The sequence below is a fragment of the Neltuma alba genome, unplaced genomic scaffold (genome assembly GCF_004799145.2).
Source record: "Neltuma alba isolate B1F8T4 unplaced genomic scaffold, ASM479914v2 tig00011939_pilon, whole genome shotgun sequence".
Lineage (NCBI taxonomy): Eukaryota > Viridiplantae > Streptophyta > Magnoliopsida > Fabales > Fabaceae > Neltuma > Neltuma alba.
In genome coordinates, this window is record NW_021636525.1 from 84,286 (window position 1) to 107,716 (window position 23,431).

The window sequence follows — 23,431 nt, forward strand, 5'->3', positions numbered from 1 at the left end:
ATAGTTCTTTTAACAATAGTAGTTCTAACCAATACACTTGATTAGTAAGGATATTTTAGGAAAGACAACACATATTTATTACAAATAACTAACTTAACTTTTTTTTAATTTTCTCAAATTAGTTAACTAGTTTTTATATTTAGAATTGGAGGTAGTATTATTAGTTTGTAGGCAACAGTACATGGATCTGCCGGACAAAAGGTGGAATCAATATTATTTATAAATTTAATTCTGAACAAATTATAACAAAGAAACGAGCTAGGCATGTTGACTTCCAATGGCCATGTTGACCTACTCTTAACCATAGCAATATACGAGAGTTCCACACGTGGACGCTTTTTACGTTGGTATCCCAGCCCCACCTCTAACACAACTTGCTCTTTCAAAGCATGCGCGTGGCCCATTTCTCAATTTCTCTTCATTTTTTATATATCACAATTAAACTAACATAACTTCGAAAAAATTATATCCAATAAAATTCGTTCATTATTTTTCAAAACACACATTGGCATTATTCTAGTTAAAAATCCATAATGGCAACCCATTAAGATCTATAGTTTTTTTCCCCGAAAAACACACACACACAAAGATATATATATATATATATATATCTCTCTCTCTCTCAGGGAAGGTAGTGCACTGTAAATTTTAACACAATATTATTTTTAAACCGTAACTTTTAAATATATAAATTCTAAGTTGTTAGATCATATATGTATTGTAGCTGGTCTATGCACTAGCATATGCGAATACAATTTTTTTTCAAAAAATATAAATTTTTTTAAAATAAATTAATTATTCAATATAAATAAATAATCATATTATTGTTAATAAATTCACAATTCTTACTTATTTTATTTTTACATGTAACTAGAGTAGATTATACGCGTCTATCTCTTGCAGAGTCATACTATATATAAATTTATGTATTATATGTTTTTCTTTAAATTTTAGAGAATATAATAAATCGTATTATCTATAATATATGCCGAGTCATACTATATATATAATCATACAGTTCTTTGATTAGGAATGAAAAATTTTTATGAGTTGAATTTTAAAAAATGAAATATACAAGTAGAAAGTATTTAATTTATCTTTTCTTTTCCCATTTCCCTTTATAACCTCGCTTATTTGTTTCCTTAAATCCAACTCATTAAGAGATTATTAAGTGATTTCACATTTAGAATAAATGATTTTACATTCTGCAACATAAAAAAAAATATTTTTACATATTTATTTACTCTTTCTACACAACTAATTAATCAAAAATAGCATGGAGACGAATAAGACAAAAGTGAGAGAGGTATTTTAAGAATCAGTTTTGGTACTTATCATTTTGATAAGCACGCTAAACCCATCAGACCAGGAATGTTCATATTTCATTTGATTATTCCGAATTTAATTTGTTTTTTTATTTTTATTTATCTAAAATAATTATTTTAATATGTATAGAATTTAAAATAGAGATAATATCTTAATTATCATTCTTTCCAAAAATAATTTTTTATTTAAAAATAATTAATTAAATATTTTAAATTTAAACTACTCAAATTAGATATGAATCATTTAGATCTAATAAATTTACAGTACTCATCAAGATAATGAGTACTAAAACTGGTTCAACATATTTTATATGTGCGTACAAATGCAACTATATGAGGGCCATGAGCTATACACAAGTGATCTTATTTTTATAGGCTCCCTAGCTGCTATATAGGAATTTAGTATCTACGTTCGTGGCCACCTTACATTTCTTAACTTCAGAACCACTGTATAAATAGCCCGCGAAGTCCCAATTATGCCTACACCCCCTCCCATTTCTCTCTTCCTCACCATCTTCCTCAATTCTGCATTCTCTCTTCTCGCATACATATTAAAGGTATCATCTTCAACACTTCAACTGTATACACATAATATATATGCTTAATAATTCTCATTCACTATCAAAACAGTTTCTGAGGATCGATCAAATTTGTTCGGTGTTGCAGGTTTAATTTTTGACGATGAGTATCATTTCGGTGTCAGTGTGCAAAGTACAGCAAGCTTCTGTGAATTTCGAAAGGGGACTGCGTATGGATCCTTTCTTCCACCGCCACCGTAAGGAGAAGGTGGTCGTCATCATGGGAGCCACCGGCTCCGGCAAGTCCAAGCTTGCCATTGACCTGGCCACCCAATTTGCTCCCGCAGAGATCATTAATTCCGACAAAATGCAAGTTTATCAAGGCCTCGATATCACCACCAACAAGGTAACAGAACAGGAGTGTCTAGGTGTTCCTCACCATTTGCTTGGCGTAGCAGATCCCGACCTCGACTTCACCGCCGGCGACTTCATCCGCCACGCCTCCTCCGCAGTTGATTCCATCGTCGACAGACATTGCCTTCCCATCATCGCCGGCGGCTCTAATTCCTACATCGAAGCCTTAGTGAACCACCACGCTGAGTTTCAAACCAGGCTTGAGTTTTGCTTCCTCTGGGTCGACGTCTCGCTCCCGGTTCTCCACTCCTTCTTGTCGGACAGGGTCGACCGGATGGTCGAAGCCGGTCTGGTCGAGGAGGTTCGACAAATGTTCGACCCTTACGCTGATTACACGAAAGGGGTAAGAAAAGCAATCGGAGTTCCAGAGTTGGACCAGTTTCTGAGAGCTGAGTCGTCGTCGACGACGGACGAGAGGAGGAAGAAGAAGCTTCTTGAAGCTGCCATTGGTAGGCTGAAGATGAACAACTGCCGGCTTGCGAGCCGCCAGCTGCTAAAAATTCATCGGCTTCACGGCTTATGGAAGCGGAATATGCATCGGCTCGATGCGACGGAGGCGTTCATGATGAGGAATAAAGGAGAGGAATCGACGGAGTCGTGGGAGAATCAAGTGGTGAAGAAAAGCCGAAGGATCGTCCACAAGTTCTTGTACGAGGAAAGCCATATTCCGCCGGCGGTGTCTTCCAAACCTGTGATGAATGTGCCACCGCGGCCGCCGCCGTCTTCCCTGGTGGCCATGGCTACTGCAACTCATTAGAGGTGGTAGGGCCAGAGAATCTATACAAAGTAAAGGTCACTGACTCACCATTGACATGCCTCCGATCGATGATGACAGACATACATGTGTGTGTCTATATAATACATGTATATGTGTATAAATACGCACGCACATACACATACACATGGCACGATCAGTTTCGCATCTTAATTAACAGAATACAACGTTATAGGGATATAAAATTAAAGTTACACGATATTTACATTTATGCTTAAAGAAAAGCTTATCTAATGTATGGATTGATTTTTTTTTTTGGGTGACGTGTGTGGATTGAATTTTTGCCCTTATGGAGTTTGGGAATCTCTATAAACGGGTTATCAATTATTATATTGTTGATTTTTATTTGTTTTCAGTGACTTTTGACAGTAAAATCAATTTAATAGCTCAAATATATGGATTCCCGAATTAGTTGCTTTAATTTAGGTTTGTTTTCCTTGTAAAGTTCCAAATAAACGCTGTCCACGAAGCAACGATATTCGTTATTTCTCACATAGCAACGTTTAACTCCCAGACTCATTTGCGACAAAACTTATATTCAGATCAAATTCGTTAATTACCAATTGTTATTTTGTTATTATTAATCGTTGTAATAAAATACGCAAGTTCATTTGTAAATCTTTGTAATAACTGTTTTAATATAAATTAGGATCTTGTAAATTTTCATAGGAACACTAAGTGTATTTTATCATTAGTTGTTAAAATATATACGTATACTTGCTTTGGTTTAGCCAAAAAAATATATATGTGTGCTTATAAATTCATCTATGAAAATATGAACACTTGTTATTGCCTATGTGCACTTGTAATAAATTCACCTATGAGTATGAGCAGCTTCATCTAAGTTTTCCCGTTCATTGATTATCCTTAAACTTGTATGCAAATTCACTCTAGTACAGCATAAAATACAATACCCCTCTACTCATTAATGTATGACCTAATTACAGAGTTGACATTGGTATTATATGTAAGACCTATTTTATATATTTATCAATTTTTTTTCAAACTAAGTACTTTATTGATATTTTTCTAACAATAATCAAGTGGGAGAGGAGGGAGAGAATTAAGATAAATATTTAGGGCCTTTTAGAAAAACATATCATATTAACTAATTTAACTAACATCTTTAATATATTCAAATTGGTTAATTAAATTTTACATTGAGGACATAAGGAGTATATCCGCAAAGAACAACGATTTTAAAATCTTGTGTACGTACGTACGTCCGGCGTCTTTGATATATAGATCAACTATATGAATTAAATAATAATTTATAAATATTAAAAATTAGTTGAGTTACTTATTTATAAAAATATGTGTTGATTTTTTAAAATATTCTTTTTAATTATTTTTTTACAGGAAATTACTCTTTTAATAGAAAATTCATTTAATATATGCAATTATTTAGAAGAGTTTAGAAAAAGAATTATAATTTTAGAAGACAAAGTGAATTAATATATTACATATAGAACCAAATTAAAACAACATCTGACCTTAATTAACTCGTATATTTAGAACTGGGACTATAGTATTTTTGAAAAAAGATAGTCTTAGACATGTGCAGTGAGATTTTAATTCATTAAATAATTTATATATTATTGTCAAAGATTGTCTGATTGATAAAAACTTGACTCTCATAACTCACAGATATAATAATTTATAGGAATCCAATTTACTTAATTATTTTTTAAAAAATAAAAAAATATGTATATTAACATCTGCTTAAGGATAATCATAAACATCACACATACGTTAATCATGCGTATATGGTCCAATCCAATTTGATTCAACTTGAATTAGTTGAGACCTAGAATAATTTTGAGAAGCCAATTGATTTTTAAAAAAAGAGAGAGAGAGAAGAAAAATTGGAGAAAAGTTCCTGCTGAAAATTTTATTAGTGAGAAGAACTTAAATTAGAATATCAGTACTCTGTATGCAATGGTTATGTGAATTATAAACATATTAATAATCGTTATATATAAGAGTAATAGATTCGGGCTTGTTTGAAATAGCTTAGAAGTAGTTTATATAGCTTTTCAATATAATTTACAGAATACGAGATAAACATATGAGATGAGTTTTGTTTTTGGCTTATGTAAGTGTGCTTATTGATCATGAATCCAAACAAGCTGAAGTATTTATCACCTTGCCTATCTCTCTTCATTTAGATGAATTACTCCTGATCCCTAATATAAGACATATTTAACTAATTTGATTAGATTAAAAAAATTAAGTAAGTTAGTTAACTATAATAAATATGATATGTTTTTTTAAAATACTTTAATCATCTTCATCATATCGTCCCTCCATTTTACGCTTGATTATGGTTGAGGGAGTATCAATAGGCGTGATTTGGGAAAAATTGATAGATATAAGAAATAAGTCTTATATTTAGGACCAAAATTAACTCTATAATTAGGTCTTATATTAAGGACCGGAGTAGTATATGTTAAAATGAAAACCTTCCATGTAAAGAATATACAATGATGAGTAATAAATTTAGGTTTATTTGGAATGACTTATATATAAGCAACTTTTCAACTATGATTTGCTGAATACAAGATAAATATATAAAATGAGTTTTGTCTTGATTTATATAAACATATTTATTGATCATGAATTGAAACGAGCCGAAATGTTTATCACTTTGCCTATGGCTAAAATGAAAACCTTCCATGTAAAGAACATATATTGAAAATGGAAATAAATGGACGGAAAGGCAAATCCATACCTTCATCGAAAGCTCAGTCTTCTTCATCCAACATATGATTCCATTAAATAGATATAACACACTTTGCCTTTATACCTCCACTCACCACACCTTAATTAAAATTCTCTAGTGGCCCTAGAGAATTTAATTTAATTTAATTTAAACATCTTTTAATTGTTCTCAAGCTGGCCATTTTCGTCCAAACCCTTGTAATTCATTAAGCATGCTTTAATATACGTTATTAAGTAATGAATCTATTAAATTTTTATTGAAGAATTAATGAGGGAAAATATTCGTCCCATAATTGATAAAGTAAAGTTAATTAATATGTCACGTATATAGTTTACAATTGCATGTATGGTCAAAATCACCTTTAGTGAATGAAGTGGTATTGTCTTAGCTTTGCATATTCCTCTCAATTTGTATATAAATACAAAATAGAAAAAAGATAAGAAGAAAAAGAGTATTATCTCAAAGGTATATAGAATATATGTGCCCCAAAATTTACAAGTATATATATTAAGAAAAGTGAAGGATCTGTTCTTTTATCAGACATTTAGCAACTATATGTGATAGTGATTTAATTTTTTATTTTATGTCACTTATTTTACTTGTATATATATCATCGGTATAAAATGATTAATTATCATCCATCACTATCCATCTAAGTTCCTTTTGCATGACAGATGAACTGTAAAACATAAGTTATATAATTTAATTTGTACAATGTGAATATAAATAAAAAAGAATTATTGTTAAAGATCAATCACATCATCATTTGAAAGTAGCTTTTTCTAAGTATAATATGAATAACTGAAGATAAATGAATATATATAGTAGTGGTAGGTCTCTGATTGATATGTAAATTATTTAACAAGATGTTATTGATTTTTTATTATTAAAATTTAGATAAATGTGGTCCTTATGTTATTAGTTGAGAAGTGTTGGTTTAGAATTTTCACTCAAATCAAATTAATTAATTTAATCTATTAATGGCATATCATAATTAGATATTAAATAGGTGGCAAAATTGGGCACAATTTCTTCTTTCTAATGCTCTAACAAGTCATAACTTTTTTTTTAAGAGAAAAAGAAGAGTCGAACTCATAACCTCTTACTTAAACGAGCATTACTTAAAAAATGTTTGGTATCACTTAAGTCAAATCAATCTGATTTTAGCCAACTTTGTTATACAATATTATCTGTCCTTTATAAATCATGAATCACTGGGTTTAATAAATGAGATGCCTGATGGGAAATAAAGGTTAAAGAAGTCGCGCTGGTGGAGTTCAGCTATAGGGTATACCTGAATTATATCGAAATATGCATACTTAATTATTATTAGATCTAAATCCAAAAGAAGAAAACAAGGGGACATAATAATAAAAAAGAAAACTTAGTGCCACATGTCTAAATCATACCAAATTTACACTTTTTGCCTAATAAGAATAAACACGGGTAGAATATGAAGTTGTTCGTGAATTCGAAATGGGATCAAACGGTGGCCACAAGCAAACAAAAGAACTACTACGTACGTACAATGCATTTGTCCTGTCGTTCGCTGGCTTTAATCTGATTCCAATTAAGTTTTAATTACGGATAAGAAAGCACTTTCGGTCTTAAAGAGCCAAATACAAATGCGATACCCTTCCGTTGTTTGAAGCTAAGGGCAAAGAGAAAACTCTTCTTTAACTTGGACAGGGATATGTGATGTTTAGGAGAAATTCAAATCGGGAGTTGGAAAGAAGGACGGTTATAGATTATGTACCTCCTTTTGGTGAAGTTAATTTAGTTTTGTCAAGTTCATTACTTAGTCAGGTGTGTTCTTGTATTACTCAATCGAAACACACAAGAATAAAATGATCTAACTTGGGAGAAAAATACATGGGAGCTTATTCCCCACCTCCCCTCCTTCAGTTATCAAACTTTCTTCCATCAAATTGAAAAAAAAGGGAAAGAGAATAAATTATATCTTAAGTGATGGGAAGGTGGCTTGGAATTGGATCCAACAAGAAGTTCGGAAGTGATCATCGACTTGATGGCCACAATTCCAATTCGAAGGTTAAGTGTAAAGTGTGGTATAAGATTCAATTCACCAAAGATACCCCACATCAAATCAAAGTTTTTGAGTCATCATCGTACGGAATGAGAATAGACCTTTCTGTGTTACCTGAGGATTACAGAAATTGTGCCATTAATCAAGTGAAATCGTAAATGCTAGGAATTAATTTGATTTAACTCTTTTCCTTTTGGTTTCACTCTTTCCCTTGTGGCAGCATAAATACAATCTGAGTCATTCGAATGTGCATCTTGATCCTCTGAATTCGAGGGCATACAACAAAGATACCAGTGCTTTTTTATGAACAAAAACATATTTTTATTGACAGTAGCCATATTCAAGATATCGTAAGATGTTAAATGTAGATATCTTTTTCTAAAAAGATTTGGATATTGATTTATCATATTATGGGCAACTTAGCCCATTTTGGTGATGCCACTTATTGGTCAGTACTGAAATTAACTTGGCTAATTGGTATTGTACTCTTCTGGTTTTTAATGTAAGATCTAATTGGGAAATTGATGTTGGTTGTAAGACTTGTTTTTTTATGTTAATTATTTTTTTTCAAATTAACTCTATTAATATTTTCCCAACAATAATTAAGTAGGAGAAGGATGAAAGGAATTAAGAAAGATGCTTAGGGTGTTTTAGAAAAAACATATCATATTAACTAATTTAACTAACATTTATAATCTATTTAAATTAGTTGATTATGTTTTACATTATGAGGGTATTTGGATGAAAACCGGCCCATAATTTTAAAAACAATTTTATGATATACAAAATAAATATGTGAAAAATTTTTTATCTCAAATTATATGAAAGTGTTTTTTTTTTCTGGGGAAACTAAACACAACGAAAGAGTTAAAAAAAAAGAGGCTAATTAGTATGGATTAGTCTGTTTATTTTAGCAAAGGGGCCCAATTAAGTGATGGGCCTGTGATTCGATCTTCAAGCCTGGGCCTGCTTATCAACGCTGGATTTGGAAAAAAAAATATGTGTCCAGCATATTCCTCCAGACTCCTTTCCCACGCGCTGAGAAAACAAGTATCTGACACACGCTCGACACGTCATCAGGACCCTCTGATTCAGACTTCTGCATTCGAAGTTAACGATAAACTATTCAGTTTTCGATGGTCACGCCTGGCCGTTCTGAAATGATTCAACGAGTAACTAAGTCGAGTGCCACACATCGGGCCATTTCTTCACTCTAGCCTCGGAGGATCCATCCATCCATTATTTCATCCTCAAATCTCGCGAATAATCCGACCTAGATCTCCTAAATTATTTCAAATCATGGCCGTAACTTCGAGCCGATGTTAAGGAAATGAATCTTTCTCTGTCCTCGGCGACTACTTCTTCCACCTTGTCTTCTTTGTCTTCATCATCGTCGTCGTCGTCGTCGTCATCATCGTCATCTTCTAAGTCGTGGTTCTCGGGAATTGTTCGAGGCCGTTCTGATAGATCAGGCAGTGTCAAAATGGTAAATAACTCCTCTGCCAGCACGAGTGATTCCGCCGGTCCCGTTGTCCGGAAGAATCAGTTCCGAGGGGCCTTATTCAAGTACGGTCCGAATCCTATTCAGGTACCTTAGTGTTTGCTTTTGTTGATTTAGAGTTTGGGAAGTAAGGATTGAGAGTTGAAACTTCGGATTTGACTTAAATTGTGCAAGATTTAGTCTCACCATTTTAAACGTAGCCTTCTGCTCATTTTAGTCATCTTTGAGATCGCATTTAGTAGCATTGTTCACTTTCGCTGAAATGTGCGTGAACTCGAATTACTGTTGTTTGTTAGCATCTACTGCATTGTCTTCAAAATCTCCCGTTTCCCAGAGGTAGAGACGTTTTGCTGACCAATTTCATTTCAGAGTCACTGTGTTGGGAGTAATGGTACACATAGAGGATATTTGGCATGTGGTTAAGCCTTGGGGCAACAAAAGCAACTTTTTAGAAGCATCGTCTGAATATCGACTATAACTGCATTTTGGTGATTTTATGAAAGTAATACGGAGTGAACGTTCATGGAATACCATAAGCATCATTTTGGGTTTATGATATGAATGCCGAGTAATATATTTTTACATAAGTGGAGTGGATATTTGTAATATTTGCGAGCCTAGAGTTGTTGGCCTTATGGTGCTGCGTTTCAAAGAGGCGGCATCTAAAATTTGAGGCTTCGTACATACCTAGATATCTAAAATTTTATAATTATTAATGAAGTACACCATCCAAACTGCTTCCACATATTCTTGCAATATGATGAACATTTGCCTTCCCACCCTCCCTCCCTCCTATGAAGTTAAAACATTGAGTGGTAAAGCTGAGGGCGTTCTTTACATTAGTTTTCATCATGTGATTGGTTTTTTCTCGCTATACTGAAGAAAATGCTGCAGTTCATTGTTATAGCAGTAATGGTTTGCATTTCACATGTTTTTGTGTTCTTTGCAAGGCATATTTGGATGTTCAATTTCAAATAAGACTTGTAGGTTTTTTTTCTCCTTTTTGAAGGGCGGTCTATCTTAGCAAATAGTTCATCTTAATTCAGATGGTTGGGGTGTGAATTTCTGCTGGAGAAGGAAAATTCATCTTCATTCCAGTTCATCTTTCCTTGTGAGCCATGCACTTTGGCATGCATATAAAATGGCTGACTGCTTTGCGATGATTCCTTTTATTTACAGGTTGCATTTAAGACTGGCGATTACAAACAGCAAGTCATTTTCATCGGTGGATTGACTGATGGTTTTCTTGCCACGGCGTATGTTGAATATTTTATAACTTAAGCATATTAGAATACATTTTTCTTATCTCTCAGGCTTGGTGTGTGCGAGTATGATATCTTCTGTACCATTCGACTGATAACCTCTGTCAATCAAATCATCCAACAACCAAATTTTACTACTTATAAATATGTGAACCAATGAAAAGTATTCGTATGATATCCGTTAACTGTCTTCTTGCAGATATTTGGAACCTCTAGCAATTGCTCTAGACCGTGAGAAATGGTCTCTAGTTCAATTTCTTATGTCATCTTCATATAGTGGATACGGCACCTCCAGCTTGCAACAAGTAAACAATTAGATCTTTATCCTCTGATATGGCAGTAGTACTGTAATACTCTACACAAGAATTTCTGCAAACATGTTATGCTCATTTACTTTTTTTTTTTTTTTAAATTAAAGCCAAACATTCTGATCTTTGTTAATATACTTGCTTAAAATTATTGTATGAATTTTTACCCTCCTAAATGTTACTAGCATTCTGGTCAAGGTATACTCTTGGCTCCAAAGCACGTTGCCCTTGTCTTTCAGGACTTTATTCTCTGGCACCTGAAACTATAGACTTGTAGTGTGTTGTCTAAAGAAAATGTTGGCAGAGGAATTTTTATATATGCGCATTAAGCAAATATATATATTTTTTGGACTATGGTAAATTTGCTTCTGAAAATTTTTTCACTCAGGAGTGTTGGGCGATTGAAAGTTTTTTGGGTGCAAATTTGCCTGAAAATTTAAAATTGCTGCAATATTGCCTTCTATCATTAAAAATATTGATGGTCAATGTCATTATTTTACGGTAAGGAGCAGCATCGCTATAATTTTAAACTTTCAGGAGCAAATTTGCATCCCAAAAAACTTTTGAGTACCGGTGCTCTTGAATGAAAACTTTTGGGACGAATTTGCATTTTAACCTTTATTTTTAAAATTTTTATTCAAATATTCAAGGTAATTTATTCTTCTGTTGTCTTAATGGCTATTAACTCGTGCAACATATATTCATATTCAATTAGATGCCATGATGCTTGAATTTTAAGATATTTTGTTGAATTCATGTTGAAGGATGCCAAGGAGCTGGATCAGCTGATAAATTATTTAATTAACAAAGAAGATTCTGAAGGTGTGGTACTGCTTGGGCATAGTACCGGTTGTCAGGTTATTTATTAGTGTGCTTGAATCCTAAGCCATACTTTTAACTCTCTTATCGCAACTACTATCTGGTGAGCAAGTGAAATGAACTTATCTCTAATTTGGACATGTTGTCTAGGATATTGTGCATTATATGCGTACAAATGCTGCATGCTCCCGTGCTGTTCGTGCTGCCATCCTACAGGTACTTGCTCATTTATATTAGAGCATATGTAAACACTTGCCCTGTAATTGGTTTCAGGGACTTCAAGGGAAGGAGAACAAGTGATTTCGCTTCCCTACGCTTGTGCTTGTTTAGGTGAAAAAATGGAGGGAAGGCCCTTCCGTCCTATTGCTTCCCTCCAGAATTTGGGGGATTTGGAGGGGCAGGGAGCAACCAATTTATATATAATTTCTGAAATATCCTCACTTATTTTCTTAATTCCACAATTACCCTTAATATCCCTAAAAGCAAGCTGTGTTCTCATATTGCAAGCCCCTTCAAGGAGGAAGAGGAGCCTGTTTGTGCTAGGAACGCAGGTTCTTTCTTTCCTTTTTTTTTTGGGGGGGGGGGGGACAAATGAACTTGAACCTGATAGGATTATAATAGTCAATTTAAATGTATTTCCCCTCCCCTCCTTCCCCTTCAAAACCAAACAACGAGACATCAAAATCTCTCTCCTTCTCTCCTTCAACCACACCAAATAAGGGGACTTCCCTCTAACCAAACATACCCTTTGTAAGCATTGTGGCTGTGCGCTTCTAGTGCTGAAACAATGATTCATTCATTCTTGCACCATGTGTATTTTTTGGTTAATATTATTTGCTTGGTACTCTCAGTGAGCAATGGGTTTGTTCTTTCACCTTGGAGCAGTTTCTCTTGGTACATTTTACAGTTTTAAATTTTAATAAGGATAGAGAGCCCAAATTTCTGTGGCATCGGGTCAATTGCAGCTTCCTTGTGTACTTGGATGGAGTAGATGCGTGCATATCCAAAGCTGTAATTTTTCCCCTCGTTAATTATAGAATAAGGCTGTGTTATAAGTATTTGGTGATTTAATCATTGTGTATTTAATCATCGTGTATTAGGGGAGTTTCCATTTCTGATGTGCAGAGAGATTGGTTAGCTTTGCTGCTTTGAGCTACCTTGGCTCTTTCTTTTCTGTTAGCTTCTGACTGTTGGAAGATATATCGTCCTCCCCTTAGTTGTACTTTCTTTATCTTCTTTAATTACCTTATTTTATAGGAAACATGTTATGTCTTGCAATTGCCTCTGTTCTCTCACTTGAACTTTTTCGGTTATGCCAATAAAAATGACCAGGCTCCAGTTAGTGATAGGGAATATCGAGCTACGCTGCCCGAGACAGCTTCTATGATTGACTTAGCTGCTAGTTTGATAAGAGAAGGGCGAGGTTCTGATTTAATGCCAAGAGAAGCAGATTCTTCTGCGCCGATTACTGCCTATAGGTGAGTTTGCTTCACAATAACGTTGTAAGAACAGCACAAATACTGAAATAAGCCTTGACCTGAACTGATAAAATTGTTGATAAATTCCAAAGTAGCATAATTTGTCGATTAAGAAAGTAGGTTGTTGTATCACCAAAAAAAGAAAAAAAAGAAAGTAGGTTGTTGCCTTTCAATTAGTAGTTCACCAGGCGAGTCTAAACATTTACAAATTTTGACGTTGAAATATGTCCTCTTTTATAATTAGCCCTTTTGTTTCATTGAAGTTTCTGTATGTGTGTGTGTGTATATATATATCTGACAGTTGAAACAAATTTACATTTGTGAGTTATCCCTGAAAAGAATGCTTTTGGTTTTGAGAACAGGGAAAGGCAACCTTGTGTCATTAAAGATGGTATATGGGGCACTGGGGTTCCGGGATTGGCATTGAGAATTTTGCTTGCTTAGGTTATGATGGACATGGGTGGTGGCGCTATGGGGATGGGGTCTTAGTTCTGTGGTCCTTAGTCGGGCCTACTTTTGTTTTGTTGATCTTTTCTACCTCCTTCATCGGCCTCCTTCTTCCTCTCCTTAGTTGCTCTAATCATCACCTGATATGCTAATGCATAAAAAATATTGACTGTTGTGCAAGATTAAGACATCAAATGGATGATACAGAAAAGGTGATTGTCTTCTCATGCCATTGCTTCCTTTGTAGTGAACCAATACTTTTGCAGGTATCACTCCCTTTGTTCATATAACGGTGATGATGATTTATTCAGTTCCGACTTTAGTGAGGATCAATTGAAATTGAAACTTGGGCACATGTCTTGCACACATTGCCAGGTGAGCGCATCTGTCTGACTTAATTTTTTTCTTTTCCTTTTATTTTTTATTTAAAAAATCTCTTTTGATTGGGTGCTTGATTCTTCAAATCCCCATTCTGTATATCCTTGAACTAAAATTTAACATTTTTCTAAATAAAGATCTATTTGTTGCCTTCAATGTAACTAAATATAGTTGATGTTGCCCTTGTGGTAATGTCTTGAGTCCTCAAAATGCATGTCAGCGATTCAGGGCTAAGAAAATAAGATGATTGTTATTCTAATCTGGAGAGAGGAGGGGGGAGGGGGAAAATAGAGAATTACTTGGCGAATATGGAGCTGATCTCTTTGAAATGCCATGGTGTTTTACAGGTTATATTTTCGATGGGTGATGAATATGTGCCAGACTATGTTGATAAGGAAGCACTGGTTGAGCGGTAAATTCTCTAATCCTCTTTGTTGACAAATATGTAGTCTCTTTGTTCGAGCAATAACCCCAGGTCAGAGGAAGGACAATACTGTTTGTTTGGCAACCTCTGACAATCACTTAAAAAAAGCACTTTTGCATTTTATGAAACAAAAATCTTCTCATATACTTATCTTATACATGGCAAAATCCCTTGAAATAAGCTAATCAAGATAATACCCTCTCGGGTTTGTAGTCTATCTCAAGCAGTATGTCCTGTGTCTGGTGTGGGTTGGGGGAGATACAGGGGAATAATAAATTATGAGGTGGTATATGATAATTGTTGATATGTTGATGGGATGCATTTGAAAAAACATGCAGATTATGCAGAGCGTTGGGAGGCGCCGAAAAAGTAGAGATTGAACATGGGAACCATTCCCTCTCTAACAGAGTTGAAGAGGCTGTCCAAGCAATTATTGACTTCATAAAAAGAGGGGGACCAAAAGGTTGGGATGATCCCTGGAATTAATGTGTTTTATCTCTCTTAATTTACACTCACTCTATCACTGTTTTTTCCCCCCCTTTTCACTTCTTCTAGCCAACCATCCTTTCATTTTTCTCTCTTGTTCCCCCCCCCTCTTGGGTTGGTGGGGTTGTTACTTTCATTTTTTTTTTCCAATTTAATACATGTTGATATTTTTTAAAACTGTTTGTAACAGTTGTGTGGGACAGAATTTCATCTCTATAACATTTTTTTTTTTGGGGTGAAAATACGGGGCTAAAGCCCTTATTATTATTTCAGAACCTTACGTGGGTAAGCAATTCCTACGTAATCCCTGTACAAATATAATGACAGCTTCTGGGGTGGTTTCTCATAGAATGTCACCACCTCCCTCTGCTGAAAGCTCATATTGGCCAGACAATCAGCACAACAATCTCAATTGCATTTTCTTGTTCCTTCAATAACCTTTAAAAAAGTCTAGGAACTTGTGTTTATAGCTTAGAGTAATCTAATTCCCAACTAGGTTCTGAGATCTAATAGCCACAGTTCCGGTTGTTGGTTGGGGTGTCAGTTAGCATCCTCCCTATCACAATGAGTATTTCGTAAAACTATGAAAAGCGATCTATCTGTTTTGGATCTACCTAGATTTTTTCTTGTTTTTCCCCCTTGTGTCGTCATTAACGAGACAATAATTTAAATATCCTTCGAAGGCAAAAAAAAAAAGGTTTTTAATGTCAGATTTATTTATTTTATTTTATTTGAATTACAGATTAGAGGAAAATAGTATTAAATATTCTGTTTTAAATCGCTGGTAAAAAAATATTTTTGTTTTAAATCAGTCCTCCATGAAAGAAATATAAAGCTGCAATACTATTGCCGTCAGATTTAGCAAAGCTTAACGGAATCTGCATTAACGGTGTATTAAAACTTAGATCAGTCAACAAATCGATCAAGGCAATTATTTAAGGGTTAATATAATTTTTGCTCTCTTAAATTTGTTTTCATTTTGGTTTTAATCCCTCAAATATCAAATAATAGGTTTTAGTTTTTTAAAGGGCAAAATGATTCAAATTTTTATTAGATTATAGAGACTAACATTTTAAATGAAAGGAAATTAAAGAGGTCAAAACTTATAATTTAAAATTTGAGGAATACAAACCAAAATAAGGATAAATTTTAATGGCCGAAGTTTGTATTAACTCATTATTTTAATGATTAATAGTTCAATTTGGAGTTAACTTGAAACCAGACTAGTCATAATTAAACAGAGTATTTAAATTTTAAAAAAATTACTCCTCCAATCCTTAATATAAGACACATTTAACTAATTTGATTAGATTAAAAAAGTTAGATAAGTTAGTTAATGATAAGAAATGTGACATGTTTTTCCTAAAACACCATAATCATCTTTCTTAATACCCCATCTCTCTCTTCCACTTGATTATAGTCGATGGAGTATAATTTAGAAAAAATTAATAAATATGAGAAATGAGTCTTATATTTATGACCAAAACTAACTCAATAATTAGGTCTTATAGTAAATCGAGGAGTAATTCACAAGTATATAAAGTATTAATTATAAAAGTGTATTTAATGAAAGAAACACTTGTTTGCAGCATCATACCTTTCATTTTCATTCGATGCTTACGCTAACTGCTAGAGCGGTTTCCCAGATCCTTAGCTATGATCAATTTCACTGGTCGTTTTCTTTTCCATTAGCATCTTATGTTTCCATCCCAAGGTCCAAATTGATTTGGGGTATGCCGGTCACCATTTTCATTCGGTTTAGCTGCCCACCGAGCTTGAATTCTCTTGATAAGAAAATGAATGGGCAGTCATAAATCAAGGACTAATTAAAAGTAATGCCGCATCATTTAGAGAAAGTATCAAAAAGGAGTGAAAACTAACAAAAGTATTTAGTTCCCCACTATGTATTAATTAATTTTGGTTCGAATCTTCACTGATCAATGTGCTCATATTTAATACCAAACGATTTCTCAAATAAAATTACCTTTAATAACGAGGTATTTATATACTGGAAAAAAAAGAGGTGAAAATTATCTTACCATTCTATTTGAGGACACTTTCAATAGGGATGGGGCGTATTAAAAAACGATTAATGCTATCGTTAGTTCTTATAATTTAAAAATATTAAAATATTTTTTCCCAGTTTTACCCTTTATCTAATTATCATCGTCTCGTGTGAAGGGTGATTTTGTTTTGGCAGGCTTCATTGGGTGAGGTCACGGTGAGTAGGAGGCAGCCACACATTTGATGGCCAGCTGTTGGCACATGAATGATGAATCAGCATGATTGCATTTGCCTTGCCGGTCCTACCCCCCATTTCCCTTCTCCCTCTGCATAATGCCATACTTGTTCTGCTGCCCCCTGTCCTCTTCATTCATGCTTACTTTCACACTTTGATTCACTTGGTTGGAACTATAAAAGTGAGTTAAACATAAAGTTTGCCTTTTTCCCCCCTTTTGTTTTGTCTATTTTTTTAAAATAAAAAACACACTTGGAAATAGATTTTTTTTCATAGGAAAGAGCTTTTTTTTCACTCCTCTTATCCTATGTTTGATGTAAGAAAAATAAAGGAAAAAAAATTTAACGAGCTCAATTTAACAACTTGAAAAAGTGGGGTTTTAAAATTTGAATAAATAGAAGATGTAAGATAAAAAATAATAGAAATTAATTAAAAGCTTTCAATCCCATTTCTTCGATCTTTTAAATTTTTCTTTTCCTCTCTCTCTCTTTTTTCCCATTTCTCTCCTGTAACGTGCAACCTCTCTCTTCTTTCCACGTGTGGACGTGTGGTATGAGGTCAAGATGTCATGGGCAACATGTTCGGTTTTCGTCGGGGAGCCGTCACAAAAACCAATTCATAAGGGTGAGAGAAATTCCTATAATCCAAAAAAAAAAGCCCTCATTGATAACAATTTAATCATCAAACCAAACATGGCAAAAACAGCAATTACAAGTACTTCATCGTAGAAATGAGGTCCAGGGTGAGAATGAGGAACAGTACAATACCAGTCGGTGTGAAAACGCGTCTTTTAAAAGGAGGCGAACAGCTGAGAGGTGGGGGTGGGGTAGTATGTTTTGAATCACCACCTTCTTCACGCGGGATTCATAATAAGCTCCCTATTTTAGGTGGTGTGGTTACACCTTGAACTAAATACCATCTCTAACTCTCCTTGTGTGTGTATGCGTTTTTTTTTTTTAAAAAAAGATTGAGGGGCAGACATAATTAAGTTACCAGCAAGATCAAACATATGACCTTCACTATTAAGGGAGTCTTCATGCCATTAAGGTATAAGGTTCTTCCAACTCTATATCTAACACGTTCTTTGTTTGGGATCACACACAATTATATAGGCCTCTAAATATTTTTCTAGTCTCTTTTACAAGAGTCTGAAATTTAAATTGTCTTGATCTTTTTTATAAGATCCTAATTGGGATTGTCTGAACATTTAATGTATTTTTACTGAGTTGCTCCTAATTAATTCTATACGTTATATTAATTAAAATATTGACAACTTAGCATATTATATTCTTTTTCACACTTTCTCTTAACTTGTTACCACTATGTTTCTCTCCCTTGCTTCATACTTGGAAAAAAAACTTCATTTCTTATCAGATTATTTTTAAATAATTTTAACTATTTTCTGTGTAATTCAATTATCAGACTCTTATAAAAAACATGATATATTTGAAGTATAACAGTGGATGATAATATTTTCTAGTCAAAGATTTCATTATTAATATATATACTACCTCCGGTCCTTAATATAAAACTTTACTTGACTTTTATTTTAGTCCTAAATATAAGACCCCAATCCACTTTATCTTTCATATTTATGTATTTTTTTTCCAAGATAGTTCTTTTAATAATTGTAGTCCTAGCCAATATAGTTGATTAGTAAGGATATTTTAGAAAAGTCAGTACCTATTTATTACAAATAATTAATTTAACTTCTTTCCTTAATCTCTTCAAATTAGTCAATTGAGTCTTATAATTAGGACCGGAGGTAGTATATAGTTATAAAGATGCTGATGATGGCCCCCGTCTTGAGTTCCTTTTAATATGCGTGTTATGAATTGCAAGACTTGTTTGGTAATGTGGTTACAATATTATTGTAATGGCTAATGATGATTCTGGTATGATCTGATCATTGCAGTAAGCTCTACTCATTCTTTCACCAAAAGGATTTTAATTTTGTGGCTCAATCATATAACAATGAATACACAAGCAATAAAACCAAGTTCTACCATAAATCTGAATAGTGTTTCTTTTTTCTTGGTGCCAAAATGTTCAATATCCAAACTTTTTTTTTGACCATTGAACTCCAACTATGGCTTTTTATTTGATTATTAGAGTTTCTAGTAAAGCTATATCAATGCTTTCATGGAAATGTAAACACGAGTTAGCTTCATTCCTTTTACTTTGAAGTTAAAAATATTTTTAAGAAAAAAATTAAAATAAAAAAATTTATACTATCTAAATTTAAGTATAGGATAAAGTAAAAATTTTGCCAATATTTATGGGATATGATGATAATCTGGATCACATAGTTCTATTTACTTGTTTTCGGCGAAAAATGGGAGTATATATTTTTGAATTATGCAGTTTATTGCAAAAAAAAAACTCGACATGAGATTTTCTTATAAAGAGGGGAAAAAAGGAGGAAAATAAAATAACAGCAAGGGCTGTAATCGAATCACCGTTGGATTTGATTTGATCCCTGCTTTCCAATTTCAATCATGTAGGATTCTCCTTTGCCCCCATATTATCATCTCCCATGATAATTCTCAAAGACTTTACCTTTTGTGACAACAGCCCGATTTACACGCCGAATGCTCCTGCAACTACACTAGTCTCCTTCTGTTTCTGTTTCTTCTTCTCATACTCCCAACTTCCTCTCTGTTTAACACCCACCGCCACCACCTCCTTGTAAATATCTCCGCATCATTTTCTTCTTCTTCTTCTTCTTCTTGTTCTTGTTACCTTCGCCTGTTCCTGTTAAAAGCATTGTGTTTGTTGCTCGAGAAAATCGATATATATATATTTTTTCCTTTGGTAGTCTTTTTTCTTTTCTTTTTTAAATTGTTGTCTTCAAAAGTTGGCGACTTTTTCGTGGTGACTGTTTTTGTTAGCTGCCGTCCTCCGTCGGTGGCGGTGGCAGTGGTCCTGGGACTCTCCGATGGGGGTTGTTACGCCCTCGACGAATCAACGGTCATCTTGGTTCAGTCCGATATGGCATTGGCCTTCGGGCTTGCTTCTGGTGGCTTTGGTTTTGATTGGTACGGTCACTTTTTGGAGAATCGATGGCACCATTGTTAGAAATTACATTGAGGCTCGAGGATTCCCTCGCTATGATATTCGTTCATCAAATGTCTCCCGAACCTATCAAAATTCGACCTGTAAATCCCCACTTGTTCCACTTAGTTCGAACCAAAACCATACAAATTCAACTCTTTTTGCTCCCATTGAACCAGTTCCTTTCAAGAATTCCACTTTGGTGTCTGAAATAATTAGTGAGAACCCGATTCAGAACGTGGTTCAGCAAAGTCCGAGTTGGATTTCTTCTGAATTAGAACCCAACTTGACTTCAAATCTTCTTGCTCGATGGTTGGCTCCTGGAGGAGAACCTTGTAGAGATTCTTACACTACACAGATTGCTATTTCTGGTTTGGATAATGGGAAAGAGATAGAACTTTCAGCTGGTGAAGTTCATCAATTTACTTTCCAAGCATTGGATGAGGCTGGAAATCCTCGTTGCTTAGGTGGGGATTACTTTGAAACTGATCTTTCAGGAGAACAGTGGAAATCTCGGCCTTTAGTGAGAGATTTCAGCAATGGGACTTACTCAATTTCGCTCCAAGTTCATCCAGACTTCGAAGGTTTGTACAATCTCACCATCATTCTGCTTTACAGACACTTCGAAGGCCTCAAATTCACCCCTTGGAAATTTGTATACGATCGAGTGCTTCGAAATATCCCAGTCAGATTCATCAGAACTGTTGATTTACCAGAATTACAGACTTGTAAATCTTCTGATTTTACCAGAGATGTGTGGTGTGGAAGATGGATTAGGCTTGGAAAAAATGATGATTGTGAAATAAGTAATGATGGTAGATTTAGATGCTTAGCTCCGGATTTCCCTTGTAAATCTCCGTGGTGTGATGGTTCTTTGGGGGTTCTGGAGAGTAATGGATGGGTTTATTCCACGCATTGTTCATTCAAACTGTTCTCGGCTGATTCTGCTTGGAATTGCTTGAAGAATCGGTGGATCTTCTTCTGGGGTGACTCAAATCATGTTGACACAATACGTAACATGCTCAATTTCATCTTAGACTTGCCTGAAGTACATGCTGTACCCAGAAGATTTGACATGAACTTCTCAAACCCGAAAGACCCATCTCAAACAGTTAGGATCACTAGCATCTTCAATGGCCACTGGAATGAAACAAAGAACTATGAAGGTCTAGATTCTCTAAGAAACAAAGGGTTTCAAGACCTGCTCAAGAATTACTTCTCAGAACCCACAGTTCCAGACACCATGATAATCAACTCTGGCCTGCATGATGGTGTTCACTGGGCTAGCATCAGATCATTCTCAAAAGGAGCAGATTATGCAGCATCATTCTGGAAAGAAGTTATGACCTCAGTGAAGCAAAGAGGGTTGGCTTGGCCAAGAGTGTTTTACAGAAGCACAGTCGCTACAGGTGGGTATGCAAGATCACTGGCCTATAATCCTAGCAAGATGGAGGTCTTCAATGGCATATTGTTGGAGAAGTTGAAGCAAGCTGGGGTGGTTTCTGGTGTGATTGATAACTTTGATCTCACATATCCATGGCATTTTGATAATCGTTGTAATGATGGAGTTCATTATGGAAGAGCTCCATTGAAGATGAAGTGGCGAGATGGCCAAATTGGGCACCAATATTTTGTGGATCTCATGTTAGCTCATGTTCTGCTGAATGCAATCTGTGTAAGATAGGCAAGGCATGTTCATATCATATACTGTATTTTTGCCTTTTTAATCACATCATAGGCATGTTTCATTCTTACTATCTGAATTATCTCAGGTGGCTTATATTGTTTACATACATAGCATTGTCAGTAATTGTTGTTACATGAGGTTAGGATTTAGCATACTTTCTTGTTTATCACGTATGTGTCAGAGTATATGTACGAGGTTGCTTCACTTGTGGATCTACATTGGGTTTTAAGTTCCAGAAAACCTTGTTGATTTGTTATTATAACAGGGTAGCAGAACTAAACATTATTTTAGTTGGAAGAGGATTAAGAAAATAGGGAAAATTTAGTAATCTTGTCCATATTAGAGGACAGGAATAAAATAAAATAAGTATGATCTCTTGTTCTGTAGTCTTGGGTTGCTGGTGAGCTCCTTTTAACACGAGTAAGGCCAAATGAGTAAACTGCAGAGCATACCAGATGAGGAAAACTAACTTGTTATGGATATTTCTTAATTCTTAATATAATATATGCAAAGTTGTTGTAACTTAAAACCATGTAATAACAACTTTGCATGTATTAATAAAGTTAGTTAAAATTATTTAGTTCTAATAAAATATCAAAATTATCTTCAATAAAAACCATTAGTTACAAAAAGTATGGTTAATTAATTGAGAAATTTTATAATCTTCCGGTTCTTAATATAAAACGTAATTAACTAATTGAATAAATTAGGGATGTTAGTTAAATTAGTTATTATGATATACTATCTTCGATTTTAATTATAAGATCTCGTTTGTAGATTATAAGGGAGGTCTTATACTTATGGTCGGAGGAGGTAGTATTTTTTCTAAAATACTTTACATATCTTTTTTAAGTTCCTCTCTCTTTTACTTGATTATTGTTACGAAAATATCAATAGGATTAATTTGAAAAAAAAATTGATAAACATTTGAAATTGATTTTATATATAAGATCAGTATCAACTTTTCAATTAGATTCTATATCAAAGATCGGAAGAATACCAAATTAAGGATATTAGATGAAGAAAATTAATACTTTAAACAAAACATTATAAAATATGCTGAAAGAACTTGTAAAAAAAGAGGAGCGAGTAACATTTTGGAAACTGGAATTTGCAAGTATTGTATTTTTATGATACTATTGCTAACTGGAAAAAGAAATCAGGTCCGGTTTCGGTGCTCTGATGAACACTCAGCGCTCATAATTAATATTTTAAAATAGAAAAAATTATTTTTTTCAAAGAATGATAGTTAAGAAATTATCTTTATTTTTTATTTTATACCTATTAAAATAATTAAAATAATTATTTAAAAAAATAAAAATAAAAATAAAATTATATCTGGAGTGTCTAAGTGCTAGGTTCTTATCAAAACTGATGAGCATCTAAACTTTTTCCGAAATTCACCGCAGCCAAATATGCTTGATTATTTTGTTTTGGGCGATGAATTTATAAGTTGCTTGCGTGGTCATCTGTCCAAAAGAGATTCATAGGCTGACCATGTGGGGAGATCCGGTTTTAGCAGGCAGCTTGGGCCAGCTAGGCTGTATTGG

General features: G+C 34.0%; 3 protein-coding genes across 3 annotated transcripts; all 3 read left to right on the plus strand.

Annotated features, from left to right (window-relative positions):
• Positions 1-2,006: 2,006 nt before the first annotated feature.
• On the plus strand, positions 2,007-3,217 carry LOC114719702 (adenylate isopentenyltransferase 5, chloroplastic-like). Its single transcript, XM_028905212.1, has one exon. It carries the CDS (start codon positions 2,007-2,009, stop codon positions 3,012-3,014), a length of 1,008 nt encoding a protein of 335 aa, XP_028761045.1. The 3' UTR covers positions 3,015-3,217.
• Positions 3,218-8,978: 5,761 nt separating this feature from the next.
• On the plus strand, positions 8,979-15,143 carry LOC114719706 (UPF0613 protein PB24D3.06c). The gene is made up of 9 exons (XM_028905214.1): positions 8,979-9,386; positions 10,479-10,555; positions 10,761-10,866; positions 11,634-11,726; positions 11,839-11,904; positions 13,021-13,166; positions 13,880-13,988; positions 14,339-14,403; positions 14,754-15,143. The coding sequence occupies exons 1-9, from the start codon at positions 9,129-9,131 to the stop codon at positions 14,899-14,901; spliced, it is 1,068 nt and encodes a 355-aa protein (XP_028761047.1). The 5' UTR covers positions 8,979-9,128; the 3' UTR covers positions 14,902-15,143.
• A 4,529-nt stretch (positions 15,144-19,672) lies between these two features.
• LOC114719705 (uncharacterized) lies at positions 19,673-22,085 on the plus strand. Its single transcript, XM_028905213.1, has one exon. The coding sequence runs from the start codon at positions 20,079-20,081 to the stop codon at positions 21,876-21,878; it is 1,800 nt and encodes a 599-aa protein (XP_028761046.1). The 5' UTR covers positions 19,673-20,078; the 3' UTR covers positions 21,879-22,085.
• The last annotated feature ends 1,346 nt before the right edge of the window (positions 22,086-23,431 follow it).